The sequence below is a fragment of the Heterocephalus glaber genome, unplaced genomic scaffold (assembly GCF_053883595.1).
Source record: "Heterocephalus glaber isolate CG9 unplaced genomic scaffold, H.glaber_assembly_v1.0 deba00000331, whole genome shotgun sequence".
Classification (NCBI taxonomy): domain Eukaryota; kingdom Metazoa; phylum Chordata; class Mammalia; order Rodentia; family Bathyergidae; genus Heterocephalus; species Heterocephalus glaber.
The window spans coordinates 55564052-55584385 of record NW_028258142.1 but is presented as its reverse complement, the minus strand read 5'-3'; the positions used below and the strand labels follow the sequence as shown (position 1 = coordinate 55584385).

Genomic DNA, 20334 nt, shown 5'->3' with positions numbered 1-20334 from the left:
TCAAGGTTCCCACTCAGGCCCTTGTCCCTTAGGTACTGGAACTTTTTTGGGGGGGGGGTACTGGGGATCAAACTCAGGACCTTGCACTTGCAAGGCAGGCGGTGGAACCACTGAGCTAAATCCCCAGGCCCCATGTCCCTTAGGAATGACCTCATCGTTTAGCTTCCCAGTAAAAACAGAAGCTTTCACAGAACTCTTGGGCTTACCAGCAATCATCTACCATGCTTCTCTTCTGATGTCAAAGACCAGGTCCTCTTCTGGGAGCTTGTCCCCTCCTGGTTCTCAGGTACTCCTCTTCCCCCATCTTCAACCTCTCCCTCTTTAGCTGCTCACAGGAAATAAAAACCAACCAACTCTCCCTCGTGCCAAGTTCCCTACCAGACATCTTCCTCCCAATCACTTCCCACTTCCACTCTTCCCTCGCTCTTTCCACCTGTTCCTTCCCATCCACCACCCGTCCACTGCAGCCTGGGCTTATCTCCCACTTGTCATTAACACTGTCCTCAACTTGTACCCAAACTGTTTCTGCAGAACCCCAGGGGCCCTTTGCTGCTGCCTCCTCACTGCCTTGCTGCCCAGCACTGGATGGCACAGCACAATACTCCCTGGCTGCTAAAGCCTGCACTCCATGATTTCTCTCCACCTCTCTGCAAGTTTCTCCAAGCATCCTTCAGAAGCTCTTTTTTTCCTCCAATTTGTTCATTATTGTCAATTTTTTTTAATGGCATTTCCTAACCCCCTCCCACTACTTTGTTTACATGCTGTTGACTTCAGAATCCAGAGCCCCACATCCGACTCTCTACTAGTAGATTCCCTCCATGTGGATGACACAAGGGTACCTCCTGCTCAGAGCACAAAGCTGAGCTCATCCTTCGCTCCGCACACAGAAAGTACCCATTCTCCTGTGTTTTCGTAACCAACTACCTCATTTTTCACGCTAGACATCGCCGGCATGCTTGCCTTTTCCTTCCTCCTTTTCACTCCCACTCAGTCTTATTGCTTCTACTTGCACAATATTAATTAATTACATCTATTTACTCCCACTGCTTCTGTCCCCATTTAACCCACAACAGGCTCCTCTAAGAGATTAGAAAGTTTCTCATCTGCTCTTCTCACATCTAGTGTTTCCAAGTGTGACTCTGAATCAAGAAATTAATTTGCAAAATCATAAGTTATCCTAAAAATACCTCAAATATTCTTTACACTCTTTATTATAGGTATCTAAAAGAAGTTTCAATGAATAAAAAATATTAAATTCTTAAGTATTTACAAACAACAGAGCCCCACACAGAATATTAAGATGGTGAAAGGGCTAGGGATTTAGCTCAGTGGTTCCACCGCCTGCCTCGAAAGCGCCAGGTCCCAAGTTCGATCCCCGATACCAAAAAAAATTTTTTTAAATGGTGAAAAACACCAGCAGGTATTATTGGGTAATGGCTAAGTAACTTCACATCTGGACATCTTAGCAAACTAATGGCACTACCCAGAAGCAGGTGTTGAGACCACCAGTGTATGTTCTTATTCTGCTTCTGAAACTTATTCCTTAGAACACTAATAGTTTTATATGAAATATATTGTGTATACAAACATAAATATTTACATATCTTTATTTGCAAGAGCAATTCACATGAGCGACAGGACCATAAGCATACAGTACCGTAACAGCTGCAAGCACAACTAGCTAGATCTGCCAAGCCAGACCCTAGAAAGGTCAACCTTAATTGTCTACCTGGGACATATCAGTGCTGCATTCTCTCACTTTCAACTTGACGTCAATTCTCCCAACAATAACATCTTGTGGTGTTAATCTTTAATTCTTACAGGAGAATTGTAGTACTTTATACCAGTTTGCCAGTATCTCAGGATTAGAAACACAAGTAAGAAAACCAAGAAATGGCAGGAAGGAATTTCCACATGGAAACACGACACATATCCAGTCTGCCCACTCCCCTGGGTCACAAACCTACACGTTATCTGATTATGTCACTCCTCTACATAAACCCTTCAAACTGCCCTTAAGACAGAGGCTGACTGACAGGTATAATGAGGTGACATTCTGAAAAAAATTAACACATATTTCTCAGTTTCACATTTCCAAGTAGCTGACTTCCCAATAATTAGCCTGAGGCTACCATGGATGGGGGAGGGGTAGACAGAAAAGAGTCATTAAGAAGGATCGAATATTTTTAGCATTCAAAATGAAATCCTGAGGTAAATATTAAGACTGGGCCTTTAAAAGATGGAGAGAAGTTTTTAAATTCCTTAACCAACTCAATTACTTTCTAGACCACTCAGATTATAGTTTCTCTCCTACTGCAAAGATAATGCTCCTTTCTCATGAGGTGTGCTGTTCTAGAAGGAGAATGTCACAGGGGAGTAAAATATCCATATGTCCATCTGAAGCCTGCTCTTCCTGGGACAGAGGGATTGTGGAAGGAAAAAAAGAGGAGACATACTGCTCCTGATCTCAAGCCCAGGAAGTGAGGTAAACAGGAGACACTAAGAACAGGCAAGCTACATCTGAGATGCTAGGAAAAGACCTGTCCTGGCACCCACGTGCAAGGTGGCTATTAAAGCACAAGCACTCTAGACTCCCTCCCACCTGTCCACACATTCCCACAGGCCACTCTCCCCACAGAGGAGCATGAGGGTTAATTCTGGTTGTCAATGTGACCAGATGAGGGATGCCTAGGAAACTGGTAAAGTATTCTTCTGAACATGTCTCTGAGGATGTTTCCACAGAAGGTTGGCACGTGGGTCGGCCAACTGTGGGGAAGACCTACCCTGAGTAAGCAGAAGGGGGAAGCTCCCTCCCTGAGTGGGTATTTGTTGTTTTTTTGTTGCTGTTGCTCTTATTTTTTGCTACTGCTGTGGCCTGTGACAAACTCCAGATTCTTTAATCTTTGTGTAGGGACTTGCACTGGCAACTCTCAAGGTGACTCCCAGGCCTTCAGCCTTGGGCTGGGTGCCATCATTGGTGTCTGTCTCTGTCTCTCTCTCTGTGATCTATGTATCTGTCTGTCTCACTCACTCTCGGGCTTGCAGCTTCTTGGACTGGGCAGCTACCATTTCCCTGGTTCTATTACAAAGAGTGTGACTGAGCTGAACCATCGAGCCAGGGCCAGGTGTCAGATGAAAACATGACAGAGATTTGGTGCCTCAAAGCTGACAAGAGCCCAGGTAAGTCTCCTGAGGTGGCCAGGGGGCACTACCTGTTTTGTGTGGTAGACTGAGAGGTACAAGTTTAACTTCATACCTGAATTTCACCTCAGCTTGAGAAACAATATGACAAGGGTCACTGAGGAACCAAAGGCTGCCTCGTGGGCCCAAAGACACCTTGCCTTTCACTGCACGAACACACAACAAGGGCCACCTGTACACTAAAGTGACAGTTCAGGGAAGATGGTGGGGAAGGGGAGATAGGCGTTTATCAAAGGGACCACTAGGACTGAGAGACCCAAAGACTAACTCTTAGCCCTCCCACCTCACTCCTACAATGTGAAGGACTTGCTAAAATCCTAGACCATTTTATAGAATAAATTCTATTTCTTCACACATCTGTATGCAAGGTTTTGATACGTTTGTAACCTTGCTCTGCACAGTACATTATTATTTGGCTGCTCCCTAACCCCCAGCTTTATCTCTCTCCCACCTACCTCTGGGCCCTTGCCCTACGGTGCCTCTCTACTCAGGCCTTAGCACATGCTGCTGCTTTTGCCTTGAACCTTTTTCTTCTCAATCTTCACCTAGTTAGCTCCTACACACTCTTTCACATATCACCTTAGAATCATTTTCTCCAAGAAGCTACTTCTCCAAGTTCCAGTTACACACCTCTCCTTGTGGTCCCGTGGCACCTGAACTTCCGTATCCTGGCACCTATTTTGTAATGTAGACTGCTCTGACCTATTAATCTAGCAGACTAACCTCAATGAGGGCAGAGATCTTGTCTGTCTCTTCTTTATCATCTCCAAGGTACCTTACATGCTGGGCATAGAGAAATCCCTCACACCTGCTGGCTCAACTACGTTATCTTCAAGAAAAAAACAGCCAAGCCTGGTGATGCATGCCTATGATCCCAGCTACTAGAGAGGCTGAGGCAGGAGGATTGCAAATTTGAGGCTAACCTCAGCAACTTAATAAAACCCTGTCCCAAAATAAAACTTTTTAAAAGGCCAAGGATGTCACTCAGTGATAGAGGGTTTGCCTAGCATGTTCAAGACTTGAGTTCAATCCCCAGTACAGAAGAAAAAATAAAAAAAACAATTGTAAGAGAATGTATGCTATGGATTCACCCTTGTAGCTTGTAAGGTTTTAAGATCCACAACAATTAAGAATGGATCTCAGAAGGTTCTGTTCTACTTCTAGTCCCCCGATAGCTTTTACCATGAACAGCTGTAGAATTTAGTCCAATACTTTTTCTCCAACTAGTGACAGGATCATGTGGCTTCTTCCTTTCCTCTGTTAAAATGATGACTTTTGGGGGTGGATCTTCCAATGCTGAACCAACACTGCCATCCCTATAACAAAACCACTTTCTACATCCTACCAGATCTGACTTCCAATAGTTTGTTTTGTTAAACAAATTTCTATCTCTGGTCATACTTTTTTCTTCTATTATCTTTATCCAGTTTTAGGATTAGCACAATGTTGAGTTCCTAAAATGAGGGGAGAAGTGTTTCTTTTTTCTGCTTTAATTGTTTGATATACTTTATCAGTTAAAATGTATATGAGCCTGCTGCTGTCATATAGGTAGGTTTTCAAGCTAGGAATATACTTTCTTTAATAGGTGCTATTCAAATTTTATATTTCCTCCAGAGTTAGTTTCATTAATTTGTCTTCCAAGGAACTTCTTAGAAGTTGTCAAATTTATTTCAAAACAGATTTTTGTAATATGCTTTCTATATCCTTTTAAATTCTGTAAAATCTGTGGTAATGTCTCCTAGATCTTGATATTGCAATTTAAAAAAATGTATAATTGATATTGTGTAACAGGAACAAAATGTCTAAAGGAGAAGGGGAAGTGGGAGGGGTAGGGGAAAGGAAAAAAGGGAAAAGAAAAAATATGAGAAAAGGAAAAAAATGGAAACAAAATCTTTGCAAATAGGGAAGGGTGGAGGGGGTGAAGGGAGGGCAGGGGAAGGGGAAAAAAAATAAGAACCAAGATACTCATGTAATGGTACAAGATCCCAATGATGTATGTAACTGTATTTTATACCTAAAATGTACCAATAAACTTAATGAGGAAAAAAAAAATGGATCTCAGTTCTCTGACATAGAAGGGATTAGAGAAACATTTCACCTAATCTTGTAAAGCCTCTGCCAAGAAGATATTTATCACATGTAAGACCACGAAGATCCATGTTGAAGGCAGGGTACATAGTGTAGACTCCAAGGAGGAAGCTATGCAGTCCATTCAATCCTCACCTTTGCAGTTAATGTCAGCCATTACTTCGTTCCTCTCCATGCTTTCTAACAGCTGCCTTACTTCTTCAGCGTTGCCGTTTCTGGCGTGATGGAGAAGCTGGTGTTCTGCTTCTGTGTTCATGTCTAGATAAAAAAAAAAACAAACAAACAACTGCTATTGTCTAAGAACATAATTGGCTTTCAGAGAGGACAGTCATCTTCATTCTGTGACTAGCAAGACATACGATGAGTTGCGGTGCAGGGCCAGAACTTGGCCCTGAGACTCCTCACCTTCTGCATTACTATGAAAGAAGTACATTAGATATCCAGGCAAGTTTCTTAACTTCTCCAAGCTTTAATTCTCATCTGTAAAATACAGCATAACAACCTTCTAATCTGTTGTAAGACTGTGTATGTGGAAGTACTCTGTCAAATACACAGTATTACCCAAACAGTTATTACTACAACACTAATAGCCAGCCATAAAGTTAAAATCTGATCAGTCAGATAGAAACATTATAATGTTAAAATGTAAACACATGCAAAAATTTCTGAAAAAGAATTTATACATAAGGATCTTGGAGTGACTATAAACACTTCTTATATTTTCTTACCAACCCTCAAGCTAAATACATATCAAAATTTAAAATATTTATATCAAAATGGGCAAACATAATGGACAGTAACTCCCAAAAGAAATGCAAATTTCATTCTTACTGATAATTAAATATAAATTAATCAAAACCAATGATTTATTTGCCAACTAGATAGCAAAGATTAAAAAAATTAAATATATTCAATGCTGGCATGAGCAGGAAATGTGCACTTCTATAAAATGCTACTGTGGGGCTGGGAATTTAGCTCAGTGCTTTTGCAGCCTGCTGCGCAAGAGCAAGGACCTGAGTTCGATCCCCGGTACCAAAAACAAAAAAACAAAACAAAACAAAAAAATGCTCCTGTGAATTGAAGGTATACAGTATTTCACATGTTGCAGGAGGAGAAGCAACAAATTTGGTAATATCAAATAAAATACATGTACATGTAAATTATTTTGGCAACTACTTCTACAAATCTACATATAGAAACACACAAGATTATTGTATAAGCACGTTTATAAGGACTGCATTACCTGTAACACTGGAAAAATTAAAGATAACCCCATCATCAATAGGGGACTGGTCAAATCTTCTAGAGAAGCTAGAAGAGATGGTCCCTAGGGTGGAGGATGGATAACGGGAACAGGAGCTCCCAGAAAATGGCCAAGCACAGTGACCCTCACAGTGAAGCTGGTACTCCAAAGGGCCACCTATTTTCTCAGTTTCCAACCAGGTTTCTAATTCCCCACTCATATAAGTGCCAAAATCCAACGACAATAGAACATCTGAATAAAGCCTCTAAAACATGAAAGGCAGATCAACACCAAACAAGAAAACCAACCTGGAGGAGACATATTATTCAGAGAAAAAGTTTAAAAATGAAAGGCAATATAAGAGACCAAGAAATTATATCACATAAGAACTACGACAAAAGCTATTAAAGTTAAAAAAAATAAAGTAAAAAAAAAAAGCTATTAAAGTGAAACTGTACCCAACTTTGCAGATTAAAAATTTAAAAAAATAAAAGCTCAGTAGGAGCGTTGGAAAATAACGTTGACAGTATGTCCTAGAAATTAAAGCCGTTAAGAAAACAGGAAAGAAACACTGAATTAAGAGGAGTGGTCCAGGAGGTCAAACATTCAAACAACAGAAGTTCTAGAAAAAGAAAATACAGAAACCAGAAAGGGAGAGAAATAATTAAAGAAAGCTTTACAGAACCGCAGGGGCTACTGAGAACCCAACAATTCTGAAAAATTTCTGGTCTATAGAGAAAAGATCTCACCAAAGCCTATCATGAGTTTTTCAACTTTGGAGACATAAAATTCCATAAGCTTCCAGGAAAGAAAAAAAGAGGAGGAGGGAAGAAATCAGGTGATAAAGGAACAGGAATCAGAATGTTTTTGACTTTTCAACTGCAACATGAGCAGCTAAAAGATAATAAGGCAATATCTCAAAAATCTAGAGGAAAATTATTTCCAATCCCAAACTGTATAACCAGTTAATCAAAAGTAGGAGTAGGATAGCTTTCGTTTTCTACTGGGGGGGAGTTGAACCTAGGGCGTCACATATGCTAAGCACATGCTGGCTAACCCTGAGCTATTTATTCTCTCTGTCCAAAGTCATTTTTAGACAAAGACAAAAATTTACTTCTCACCCATCACTTCTCAGAAAGTTAAAGGAGGATATGGCTCAAAATCCGTAAGCCAAGAGGAAGACGTGGGATACTGGAAACCGGAAATCAGGAAAGGGAATCCCCAAAGTGAAAAGAAATCCCTGAAAGTTAGCTGCGTGCCTCTCCTCCCTCTCACCTGTACTTGGTCTGTCTGGACTCTGCTGACGTACCTGCCCTCCAAGTCTGGCTCCAGAATCCTCACTACACTTCTCAAATGTGCTCTGCTTCCACCTATTCCCTCCCGGAAAACAGAGGTTGGCCTCTGAGCTCAGAAGCAAAAAATGAGAGCAGCCTACTTTTCTGACAAATTCCTGCCAGTCAGAGGCCCAGACCTGCACCCTAATACAAGCCCTAACAAATAACCACCCGGGTAGGGCCTGTTTCTCAGCCTTTGCTCCAGGCCTTGTTCATCAACTTCCCTTTGTAGAGCTCTATAAACTCCCATGGCAGACGAGCCCGCTCTCCCCTACACACTTCCTACTTTTTCCTGAGAGACTAATTCTGACAGACCAGAATACCTTTCTTCACATAGCTTGCCAATCCACTTTTATATTAATGAACCCTGTAATCACTTACATACTCATCAGAGTAACGTTTGACTGGTCATTTGAAAAATTTAACAATACTTGTTTGTATTAATTGTAGCATTATGTGTAAGGCAAAAAAAAAACAAAAAAAACCCACAAAGGTCCATTAATAAAGGTTCAGCCACATAATTGAATATTATGTCATATTATGAATAAAAATGAAGAATTTCTCAAACTATGGAATTGGAACACACTGCTAAATCAGATGGTTTCCATTTATGGCATGGATTATGTGCTAGCATATAATCTCTATGCATGTTTTACATATTCAGAGAAAGAGCAGGGAAAGACATTAGGATGAGGGTTGTTCTGGACACCTTGTGCTGAAACCATGAATGGTTTTAAGTGGTTTTTATTTTCCTTGATGGCACTGGGGACTGAATCCAGGCCTTGCCCTTGCCAAGCAAGTGCTCTACAGCTAAGCTACACCCTCAGCCCTAGTCTTTTTTTGAAATGTTTTATTTTCTAAATTTCCTACAATATAAAGGCACTTCTTTATAGTAGGCAAATGTAAGTTATTGGACAACTTTTAAAAATCTGAACACCTAATTAAATGGGCATTTTATTACAGTGTTTTCATATGTTTTCAGTCAGTCAAACACATTAAACAAGACATAGAAGTTTGCTACATCATTATTTTCAGATCCTCATCACAATAACCTTACAGGAAAAAAAATTAATGTTCTTCAATTTCTGACAATAGGAAAATGATAAAAATAAATCTATCAACTAAACAGTTCACTGAAATGTATTAACCATGACAGTTGTTCATAAATACTGGAACTGGGATTAAAATTTATTCAGCAAATGTTTCTTGGGTGTCTACTAATGACAGGGCCTGCTATGGGCAGGAGGTGCAAGGGTGGCTAATCCAGTCTCTGCCCTCCAGAAACAGGGCAGACAAGCACATGACAACCACAAATGAATCAAGGACCGGAATGTGTGAGGGACAGTGGAGGAGGAAGGAGATTGTTAGCTCTCTACCTGCGCATCAGTTATGGAGGGAATTACAGAAAAAGTGAAATTTAAACTGGTACTTGAAGACAAAATCACAAAGGTACAAGAGATTCCTGGTCTGGACCAGTAGATAGAAAACAGGGAGACTGATCAAGATGTGGGATAAGAAAGACACACTTTTGGTTGCAGTGAGTTTTGGATTTCTGTGGGAAATGGAGATGAAGATTTCCAGTAAGAATGAACTAAGAAGGGCCAGGGATTTAGCTCAGTGGTTCCGGCACCTGCCTCAAAAGTGCAAGGTTCCTGAGTTCGATCCCTGGTACCAAAAAAAAAAAAAAAAAAAGAACTAAGAGCAGCCGGAGCACAAGAAAGAAGTTGTAGGGTAGAATTTAAACAGTGCGGGCCAGGGGTGTAGCTCAGTGGTAGAATGCATGCTTGGCATGTGCAAGGGACCTGGATTCAACCCCAGCAACAAAAAAAACTTTTTTAATAGTGGGAGTTATCGGAGTTACTAGAATAGAAAGTCTTTAAAATCACAGGGGTAAAAGAGGCCCCCCACTTTGCTGGGAGAAGATTAACCTTTAAAGGAAAGGGGCCAGAGAAGCGGAGCTGGCCAAAAAAAGCCAAAGGTGGAGAAGAACAGAGAGCAGTGGGCCCAAGGGAGAAATGAGTTTAAAGAGGTTGGGTAGGGTAGAAACGCAAAAAGGGCAAAAAGGAGACCTAACACTGCCTACTAGTTAGGTGATAGAAGGCCAGTGATGAATACGTACAGGGGAAATGGTGAAGACAAAACACAGATTCTGGTCCACTGAGGAGCGACTGGGGGATAAAGAGGAGAGTGTATTAAACTTCTTAAAGCAACTTCACTATGCAGAGAAGCTGAGGGCTTCACTTACAGGTTGTCTGACACCTGTATATGCTTCTGGGCTGTGGGGTAAGAACCAGAAAGAGGACACTGTTAGCATACGAGAGAAAAGTGAGCTGCACAGCTGTCTGCATGATGCCCACAAGAAACTGCAGCTCACCTGTCACCTCCAGGGCCGGCCGGCATCAACTTCCCTGTCACTAGTGTCACACAAGGAGACAAACCAGAACACACTCAGTTGAAAGCTTACCACAATTTAGTTGCCCTAAACCTGGACCACACACTAATGAACACAACCAAAGCAATGTCTGCTCTAAGCCTTAGTACCCAGCTTGCAATCAGTAAGTCCTCTGAAGCGATCACACACCTGTATGTGTGTGTAATGCATCATCTGCTGTTTTATTTATTCTTTTTATTTTTTATTTTTGTTGGTACCGGGGATCGAACTCGGGACCTTCGGCTTGCAAGGCAGGCGCCAGAACCACTGAGCTAAATCCCCAGCCTGTCTGCTGTCTTACAAAGTCAACACTGGTAGACAGATTCATAATGACTTTAACATTGATTTGACTGAAAATCTGAAAAGCATAAAAGTAAAGTTAATTGCCAAATATAAAACAGTAGAACCACAGCCAGAATCTAGAACTTCTAATCAAGGGGCATAGTAATGCTATATATTTCATACAATTCAAATCAGTCTCTAAAATTAAAAGCCAGTGATTCTAGTAATTGTTCCTGTGTCAGCAACTGAAGAAGCTGAATGTGAATTATAGGGTCTTTGTTTTGCACAGTACTCGGGATTGAACCCAGGGCCTTGTGCATGCTAGGCAGGCACTTAACCACTGAGCTACATCCCTAACCCTTTTTTTCATTTTGGGACAAAGTCTCAGTAAGTTATACAGGCTGGCCTCAAACTTGCGATCTTCCTGTGTCACCCTCCTGTGTAACTGGGACTTCGCGTGTGCCACCATTCCCAACAGTTCACCTCATTTTAACGCATTTATTAAATGAAAAGAAATATTCAAAACATGGCAATTTAAAGAAAATCACAACAATTTGTAAGAGCTAATAAACAAAAACTTAAAATCACTTCATTTTTAGTTCAGTGAAACTGCCTCCTCCAGCTTGCTCAGTAAGTCTGTGTTAGTTACTTTTCTCTCATTACTGAGACAAAATACCAGACCCCCAAAGTTAAAGGGGAAGGGGTTTTTTTTTGGCTTACAGTTCCTAGAGGTCTCAGTCCATAATCAGCCAACTCCAAGGCAGGGATGACAAACAGGCATGAAAGAGCAGAAACAACATGGCACACACAAGGCAGCAAAGGTAACAAGAGAGCTGACAGCATCTCCCTGCCCTTTTTATCTTATCCAGGCTACTTAGGGCGGGTAGCACTCACACCCTTAATCCCAGTGCCCTTGAGCCTAGCATTACATCATGAATCAGTTCCAGCTTCACACACTTGAGATCAAGCCTAGGACCACATGAGGCTTTGGGGGGACATCTAGACCCAAACTGTAACAAAGTCTGTTCCAATAAAGAGCATTCTTTGGGGCATGATGGCACAAACCTATACTCCCAGCACTCAGAAGGCTGAAGCAGGAGGACTGCCCAGAGTTTGAAGGCCAGCCTGGACTATATAGTGAGTTCAAGGCCAAAAAACAATAAAGAGCATTCTTCTTCTGGAGGAGAAATGATAGTGTTGGTTATAATTATAATGTCATACAATAATTTGTAAACCATTAAAAAGCACTGTAAAATGTTTAAATTATTCACTTTATATCTGACATATTTACATTACCTTCTCTCATTCAAATCCATTGGATGTCATAGAGACCAACCCTACTCACTGGGTGTTTATCATTTTATCTATATTCAGTTGCAAAATTTAATGTTTGTTAAAATTGGCAAAAATTAAGCCTCATGACTTTGCTTTATGAAACTGTTTAAACTCTCATGCTATAATTTCACTTGCTTTAACAATTAAGAAGCAAACCTTAGTTGGGCGTGGTGGTGAGGCTGAAGCAGGAGAATGACAAGTTCAAGGTCAGCTGAGCATCTTAGTGAGACCTTGTCTCAAAATGTAGGAGGCTTAAGGATATAGCTCAGTGATAGAGAACTTGCCAAACAGGCAAGAGGTGCTGGATTCAATTCCCAGCACTGCCAACAAACAAACAACAAACACCCTCAGGAAAGGGCGATTTGAAGTTCAGCTTGATAGATTCTGAAAAATATTAACTGTTTCAAAACAAGGTGGCTGTGTAGAAGGGAAAGGTGCAGAAGTCCACAAAATAGAAAATGATGTTTTAGCAATAAAAATACTAACAAGGAGGGTGGTGGAACATTACATTTTAATGATAAAACTCCTTGATTCTTAATCAAAGTGAACTTAACCTTTTCTCATTTTATTTCATATCTGAAAATTATCCTGCAAAGTGAATTAAATTCATGTGATAATACTGACTGGTTATGCAATCATAGAAGTTTCTCTTTAAAGGGAAAATTTTTCTGTTTCACATGGGGTGGGGGTCTCACTATGTTGGACAGGCTGGTCTCCAGAGCTCCTCTTGCCTCAGCCTCCCAAGGAGCTGGAACTACAGTCGCATGCCACCAAGTTCAGCTTTTAAAGGGAAACTTAAAACACCAAGTCCATATGTGGTTCACTTTCCATTGTCACATGATGGGAAAATGTCGTTAAGGACTGCTTTCACTGTCTCGTAATTTCCTACTTGCAAGCGGATGAGTAAGAGAACTCAGATCAAGTGAGCTACCCGGTATATCTTCTCACTCACAGCATTAAAACTATTTCTTACTTACTCACCTCTGGACCTAGAGCCACTTAACACTGAGCTATTTAATACTGAGTACTGACACAGCACCCATGGGAGAAATTATGTAAGGAAAAGCCAACATTTCCAGAGATTAAAATCATATAAACACTCACATAACACCAGGATCATAAATACACTCTGAACAGGGCCGGGGATTTAGCTCAGTGGCACTGTGCCTGCCTCACAAGCGCCAGGACCTGAGTTCGATCCCAGGTACCAAAATAAATAAATAAATACACTCTGTACAGAGAGCACAACTGTGTCCTCCGAAACTTCATGAATATGTTGACTTAAGCTGGGATACTACACTGCTAAAACCTGTCTGCTAAGAACTGCAAAGAATTTACGAGATCAATAAAGTTTAACTGCATCAGACCCAGCTTAAGAGAATCCACAAGGTTTCAAAGCCTTTCAAATTTCTCACGTGCACCTGCTCGCTTACTCTCTTTGCTCCACGTTATCGGTTAATGTGATGTGCTTATTATTTTGTACTGATTTTTTCAGTGAGCACCCTATCATAGCTTCCAGTAATAACAACAGATAAAAATGTCACAGTAGTTCCAACTACAAAATATTACGATCCTACGCAGAGTGGTATCTCTCAGTAAAATCTGGAACTTATTGAATTGACATTGCACCATGCTAGCACTCAAAGGAGACTGGCGTATTCTTCCACTTAAATTAGTCGTTATTTTATAACACTATCGTTTCCCTTTGTTTGAAAGAAACACTGGGAGAAGAGTATTTTTATAGACACACTGCTTGTCCAATATGGACCACAGGTCTAAGTACTGCTACAATAACACCCGGGAAAACCAGCAGACTCCAGAGACAACATTTGCCCTCCACACAATTCCTGCTGATTCACAAAGCAGTATCAGCAAGCATCATATGAAGGAGGCCCTTCCTGCACTGAAACACTATTTCAGATAAACCTATTCAATGCAGTTAACTCCTGTTTTGAATATCAATTGTTCAAAGCTGTAGGCGACTTCCTCTGCCTGCGAGAAAAAGATAACTTTTTTAAATGAACGTTACTGACAAGTTTTTCCCAGGAGATGGTAGACAGAATAGAGCCCACCCAGCTTAGAACTGGGGGGATTTAAAACAAATTTTCTAGGTATTCTGTAATTAAAAGAGATATTTACAAATTCTGCTGAGGAATTTAGAATTTATATGGATCATAATGCAGGAAAAACAAAACACACACACACAACCTCACAATACTAGGATTGGAATTCGAACACTGCTAGCTCTGAAATCAACAAACTGTTTTCCAAATGCTGAATAAACAGATGTGGCTGTTCCCAATTTTATACCCAAAATACATCTACTAAAATACAGGCTGAAGTTTTCAGGAAAAGCATTGCCGAATTCAAAGTTGAGCTGCTATTTTTTTTTTTTTTTTTGGTCCCAGGGATCGAACTCGGGATCTTGCGCTTGCGAGGCAAGTGGTGGAACCACTGAGCTACACCCCCGGCCCTGAGCTGCTATTATTAACCATCCACAAAAGCAGAACAGCTAACGCAGACGCTTCGATTTCACAATACTCTGCCTAAAAAACGACAACCCTGACACCTGAAAATAAATCAGGGCCCCCACCACCACCACCACTGTCAATTACTAGGGCCACCGGCTGAGCCGCTCCTGAATCCCCCTCGATCTCCTGCACGTTTGCAGAACCAAGCACGCGGGACTCTCCAAAGACGTGCACAGGAACCACGCGTGCCTCCCACGGCCCGTCAGCCCTCCCCACGCGAGGGACGCACAGTGAGGACGCGGACGCACGCGCGAGAGCAGCGTCCGGAGTGGAAGTGCAACAAGTGCCACCGGCTCGTGACTTTTGGCAACTAACTTCCTGCAGGGCCGGGGCCGCCGCAGCTGCCAGGGAAGCCGAGCTCGGGCCTCCGCGCCCACGACTCCGCCCGCCTCGGACCCCGGGCAACACACTGAGCTCCGCGGTCACCTGGGCGCCTGCGCCGGGGATCACGACCACTGCTTACCGTTTCCCCGTCTCCCCGCCCCATTCGACAGGGCGGCCGCGGCTCTGCGAGGCGATGCAGTCCCGCCCGCTTGACCACGCGCGCGCGTCCCCGCCGAACTGTTGGCGTCCGGCGCGGCACGTGACCGGCTGGCGTCCTCGCCCCCACAACACGCCCACGCCCCATCCCGCCCGCGTCAGGCTTGGGCGGAGACTTGGGTTCCAGGATTAGCCACGCCCCCTCCCCTGGGAGAAAGGAGGGGCGCACACTGCGAGGGACAGCAATGCCCCAGGACAGGAAGACCCGAGCAGAAGCCAAATACTGTATAAAGACTGATTGTAACTGCAAGTTAGTTATACAACAAATGCATCACTCAGGTGCCCAAACCTCTTTTTTTTTTGCCTTTTTGCTTTGGTTTCAACTCGACCCTTGGGAACGTAATGGACGACGTAAATTAGTTACGCCTCTTTTTCTTTCCCTCGTCAAAAAATGGCTTTAGATGTCATACAGGTGTAACTTGTGCAGTAGATGAGGATTTACAGAAATGTCCTTCACTCGATTCCCGCATTGAACAATCTTTCCCAAAGAACCCACGTTTTCATTCTGGACGCGTAACAAGCCGAGCCTGAGGAGTTAGCATATAGTAAAGGTTCAAACATAAATAGAATTACAACTTTTACTTTAAAAGATGCATGCAGGGACCAGGGATTTAGCTCAGTGGTTCTGCGGCCTGCCCCGAAAGCGCAAGGACCCGAGTTCGATTCTCGGTACCAAAAAAAAAAAAAAAGAAAAAGAAGATTCATGCATAACTAAGAAGAGGAAATTACGAAGATATGAAAATGCTTTGTACGTTTTTGAATTTTACAAATATATTTAATGCACATGTTAGTTTGCAATAAAAAATTAATACATAGGTATCATTTTTAAAGGAGCTGTAGTTAAGTCGATCCAACTGTAGAAAAATGTATGGATTAATTGTAATAAGCCAATTGGTCGGTGAGCTACCTGTAATACATCATGTGGTAGGTGCTTTAAATGATGGGTTTGGGAAACACAATCACCCTTGGCTTGGGTATTACAGGCCCACATCGTCTTTTATTAACAAAACAAGCACTTACATAGCACAACATTTCAACTACAAAATGTGTAGTAAGGCAGTCATTTGTCTCCGAAGAAACCTCAGGACTTATTTTTTAAAGGTACTGAATCCTCTTCACGGCTAAAATAAACTGTTCAGGGCCGGGGATTTAGCTCAGTGGTTCTGGCGCTTGCCTCGAAATTGTAAGGTCCTGAATTCAATCCCTGGTACCAAAAAAAAAAACCCTATTGAAATAATTTTCCACATGATTTCATGAAAGTGTTCACTATCACTGTGATGACTTAATTGCCTAGATTCAGGACTCTCACTTTTGCAACGCTCTTCTTCAGTTTATAAATAAAATACAACCCCCTCGCTAACAGAATGGTAAAGAATTAATCATTACAAGTATCAATGAAAGAATGATCCATCTTGGTAGAATTACTGTACTTGTCAGACTTTCTTTAGTATTTGCATAAAGAGTATTTAGTAGAAAATATCTCCTGGGCATTGTTATTATTGACTACTACAGGTACACACACACACACACACACACACAATGACGGCATGAGCTATTCATTATTCTAGAAAACTGCTGCCCAATGAAAAAGTTCTATAATTCTTTCTGTCCACAGAGGTGCCACTAGCCACATGTGGCTGTTGAGCACTTGAAACGCAACTTGTGTAATGGAAATTTTGAGGTTTTAGTTTTATTAATTTAAATTTAAATAGCCACACATAGTAGTTACCACATTGGACAGTACAGTTCTAGAATTACGAAGTGATCACTATATTGTCCGCAATCATGCCACACTCTATTTTGAGGAACGCCTAGCAGATGTAAAACTTCTAGAACCACTTAATAAATGTTGCTCTCTACACTTCTTTGTGAGATATAAGCATGTTGACATTTTAACTTTGCAGGTGGGGCGTATTATAGTAACTATAATCCCTATCTACAATGTAAGTAGAAATAGAATGGAAGCTCTGGATGGGTGGGAAAGGGATTTGAGAGTAACTAACCCTTGGCCCTGCCATTTCCATGCTTGCTGACCAAAACTGAAGTCACCCAGGCAACTTTAGATAAGGATGGGCTTCAGTAGAATTACCCATTGCCCGGTTCAGACAGGATTCACATTGGAGTCTTCTGTTTGTGACTCTTAGGATTGCCTACCTGTCTACCACTATCCCTTCCCCACATTTCACCAACTCCATCCAGAAATTCGAGTCCCTCAGATCATAGTATCTAATGTTTGTGGTCCCACAGTTTTTGTCTTAAGCCTGAAACACCCCAGAATGCACTTTGTGCTTGCATGTTTTAAAAACACTCTCCTGGGGCCAATGTGACTTTGAAGTACTATAGGAGCAGGCTAAACGCTTGTTAAACTCTTATTGAAAGGAGGATTTTGCCGGGGATTTAGCTCAGTGGTTCCACCGCCTGCCTCACGGGCACAAGGTCCCGAGTTCCATCCCTAGTACCAAAAAAGAAAAAAGGAGGATTTTATGGACTGAGACTTTGGGGATGGTTTCAGGTAATTACTGCCTGGAATGCTGAAAAGTAGGTCAGAGTCATCAGTTAAATCCAGTTAAATTGTTGAGTTGGAGGAAATTAACCATCCTTACGCCTACATATTGGATACACTGCAGCTATTAACTCCCGAACATTGAAGCTAGGAAGTCATTGGGGGTTTTCTCTCTTAAAAGCTGACTAAACTATTTTCAGGTGTGCCAATTCCTCCACCATAACCAAAGGACCCGGTGTATTTCAGATATTAAATTCTTTTGACTTGGATTTAGGTACCAGTCTCAATCTTTTCCTAAGGTTGTGACACACAAATGATTGATTTTGCTGGCTCCTCACACAAAAAGTTTAGAAAGGACCCTGTGACTTGAATTTCTTGGTTGCAAGCTGCAAACACTGACAATGGTTAACATAAGCAAATAGGGATTGTACTGCAAAGATACCAAAGAAACAGCTGAAAATCAGGCATGGAGAAGGCTGAACTAGGGCACTTCTGGTCTTGGCAGAGGGAGAGGTCTACAGTTCTTCCAAGCTACTACTGCTGGAGGGAGAAAAATCCAATTATTTTTTCCCTCACTTTTCTCCAAAAGAGACAAAGATGAAGAAGACAATCTTTCCTGGCAGTTCCCATATGGCAAGGGCTCCTTAGGCCATATTTCCAGCTGCACCTTTAACTCTTAGCTTCACTCATCATGAGTACACCCTGCTTTTCCATCCATATCATCTAGTGAAGGAGTGTCCCTGGACAGTTACACTACCCCTCTGGAAGTCTCAGAATGTCTTCCCAGCTAAGTGCCACTTGTGAGGGCTTCCTTACGTGGCCTATTTTTATTGGCTTAGCAGATGGAGCATGACCAGGCTTAACTAAATGACAGCTTTCTGATAGGCTTGCTCACGGTCTGATACACCCGCTCTGCCCAACAGAAAAGTTCTGCATTGAGTATGAGCAAATCATCTAGATTTCTCTCTTGGTTATATTTGACTGCAAGGCATACAAAGTACAGTCCTTGCCCAGCATAGATGCACAAAGGCCTGGAGAGGGAAGTGAGAGTAGAAAGAAAGTGGGAACCCTGGGACAAAAGGAATGAGAGTAGAAAAAAAAGAAACATGATCAGAGCTTGCCTTAGTTACTTTTCTCATTGCTGAGACAAAATACCCGACACTCAAAGTTAAAGGTGGAAAGGTTTATTTAGCTTACAGTTTGGAGAGGTTTCAATCCACAGTTGGCTGGATCCAAGGCAGAATGGCACATGGCAGAGAGGCTTCGAAGAGGAGAACATAGTTCCTTGCAGTCAAAGACAGCAAAAGCAACAAGGGACCTTAACAGCTTTTTTGTGCCCCTTTTATCTTATCCAGACTACTTAAAACAGGTAAGCGCTCACACCCTTAATCCTAGTGCCCTTGAACCTAGCATTGCACCATAAAGCAATCACATACTCTAAATTCAGCCATCTCTGAAAAAGCCCCACCACACCTGCATGAGACTTTGGGGGGACACTTAGACCCAGGCCATGACAGGGCTGCAGAGCAAGAGCAGAGAGACTACTCCCAGCATGTGCAGACGACGGGCCAAGGAGGGGGCAGCCCGCGATGTTTCCTTTGGAAGAGGCTATGATGTCACGGCTGCAGCTACATCTTCAGCTGCCTTCCAGGGGAGGATAGATATCTTCTATTTCTCTGGATGGCTGCCTAAATTTCTGCACTTTACCTGAGATAACCTGAGTGTTTTCCTATTCCTTGAGCCCAGAAATAACCCAACACAACACTTCTCACTCCCCAACTGGCTTTTATCTCTCCCATTCTTACTCTCCAACCATCAATCCTGTCAACATTTCCTCCTCTCTTTTCAGTAGCCATCTCTTTCTTCAGGGTCTCTTTGCTGTTTGTGGCATCAAAAATACATCTCTTCCAGACCTCTGCTAATCCCTACCACTGATTTCTGACTTACCTCTCAGCGCCTGATACAACCAACTTTGTTTTGCTTTTGGTTTTTGGTACTAAAAATTGAATCCAGGGCCTTTACCATCCCCAATCCTTTTTTATTTTTTATTTTGAGACTGGGTCTCTCTACATTGTTAATTTGCCCAAGCTGGGCTCAAATTTGCAATCCTCCTTCATGAGCCTGGCAGAATACTAGAATTATAGACATGCGCCACCACACTGGCACAAAAGGCTCACTCTGGATGAGTTACTATAATATGTGATTTTCCTTCACCCACTAGAGTCACAAAGATCTAAGGGAGAGGATTTGATGGGAGAGTCTTTGGCCTGAATTGGAAGTGTGGATCAAATTATGGGCTCATAGATCTTAGATTTGGAAGCATCAATCATGACAAATCGTATAGTCCAACCTCAAGCCTGAAGCTAGATTGTCCTCAACTACATACTGAAGAGGTAGTCCCTCAGCCTAAGGCTGGGAACTTTCCAGCCTGGCAGGTCAGGACTTCACAGTGTGGCCCAAACCACTCCCCGCAACATCATTACATTTAGAATTTTCTCTTACTGTGGCAAATGCTAGCTCCACATAATTTTCACTTGTAAGTCCTTGGTAAACAACAGAAAGCTGAAACAGAATAAACTCAGTTTTCTTTCACAGCCAATCTTCTAAAAGTTTAAATATCATTAACATGAGTTTTTTTCATACTTACATTTCAGATGTTCCAACCTGTCATCCTACCCTGGCTGGTCATATCGTTCTTATACATACTACTATTCTCTTTTAAAATTTAGCAGCTGGAATTAAGCAAGTCACAACCATTTCTATGAAGCTAAAGAGTAATCTTTGTAACTCCTATTACAGTATCAACTTTGTTAAACCTGTGTCCTCCCGATCTGTATTTTCTCTGG

General features: G+C 41.9%; 1 protein-coding gene across 6 annotated transcripts in view; it reads right to left on the bottom strand.

The window, feature by feature from the left end:
- Positions 1–15038, bottom strand: part of Osbpl1a (oxysterol binding protein like 1A) — a 198608-nt gene extending 183570 nt beyond the window's left edge. For 2 of the 6 annotated variants that reach the window (XM_087189608.1, XM_021265138.2), the window contains exons 1-2: positions 14909–15038; positions 5425–5547 (exon numbers count right to left, since the gene is read on the bottom strand). In XM_087189608.1, the coding sequence (XP_087045734.1) occupies positions 5425–5545 (121 nt within the window). In that variant the 5' untranslated portion in view covers positions 5546–5547; positions 14909–15038. Of the gene's footprint in view, positions 1–5424; positions 5548–14908 lie in introns of those variants that run through there. The other 4 variants (XM_013075259.2, XM_087189617.1, XM_087189620.1 and 1 more) reach the window with 3 other exon arrangements.
- Between the last annotated feature and the right edge of the window lie 5296 nt (positions 15039–20334).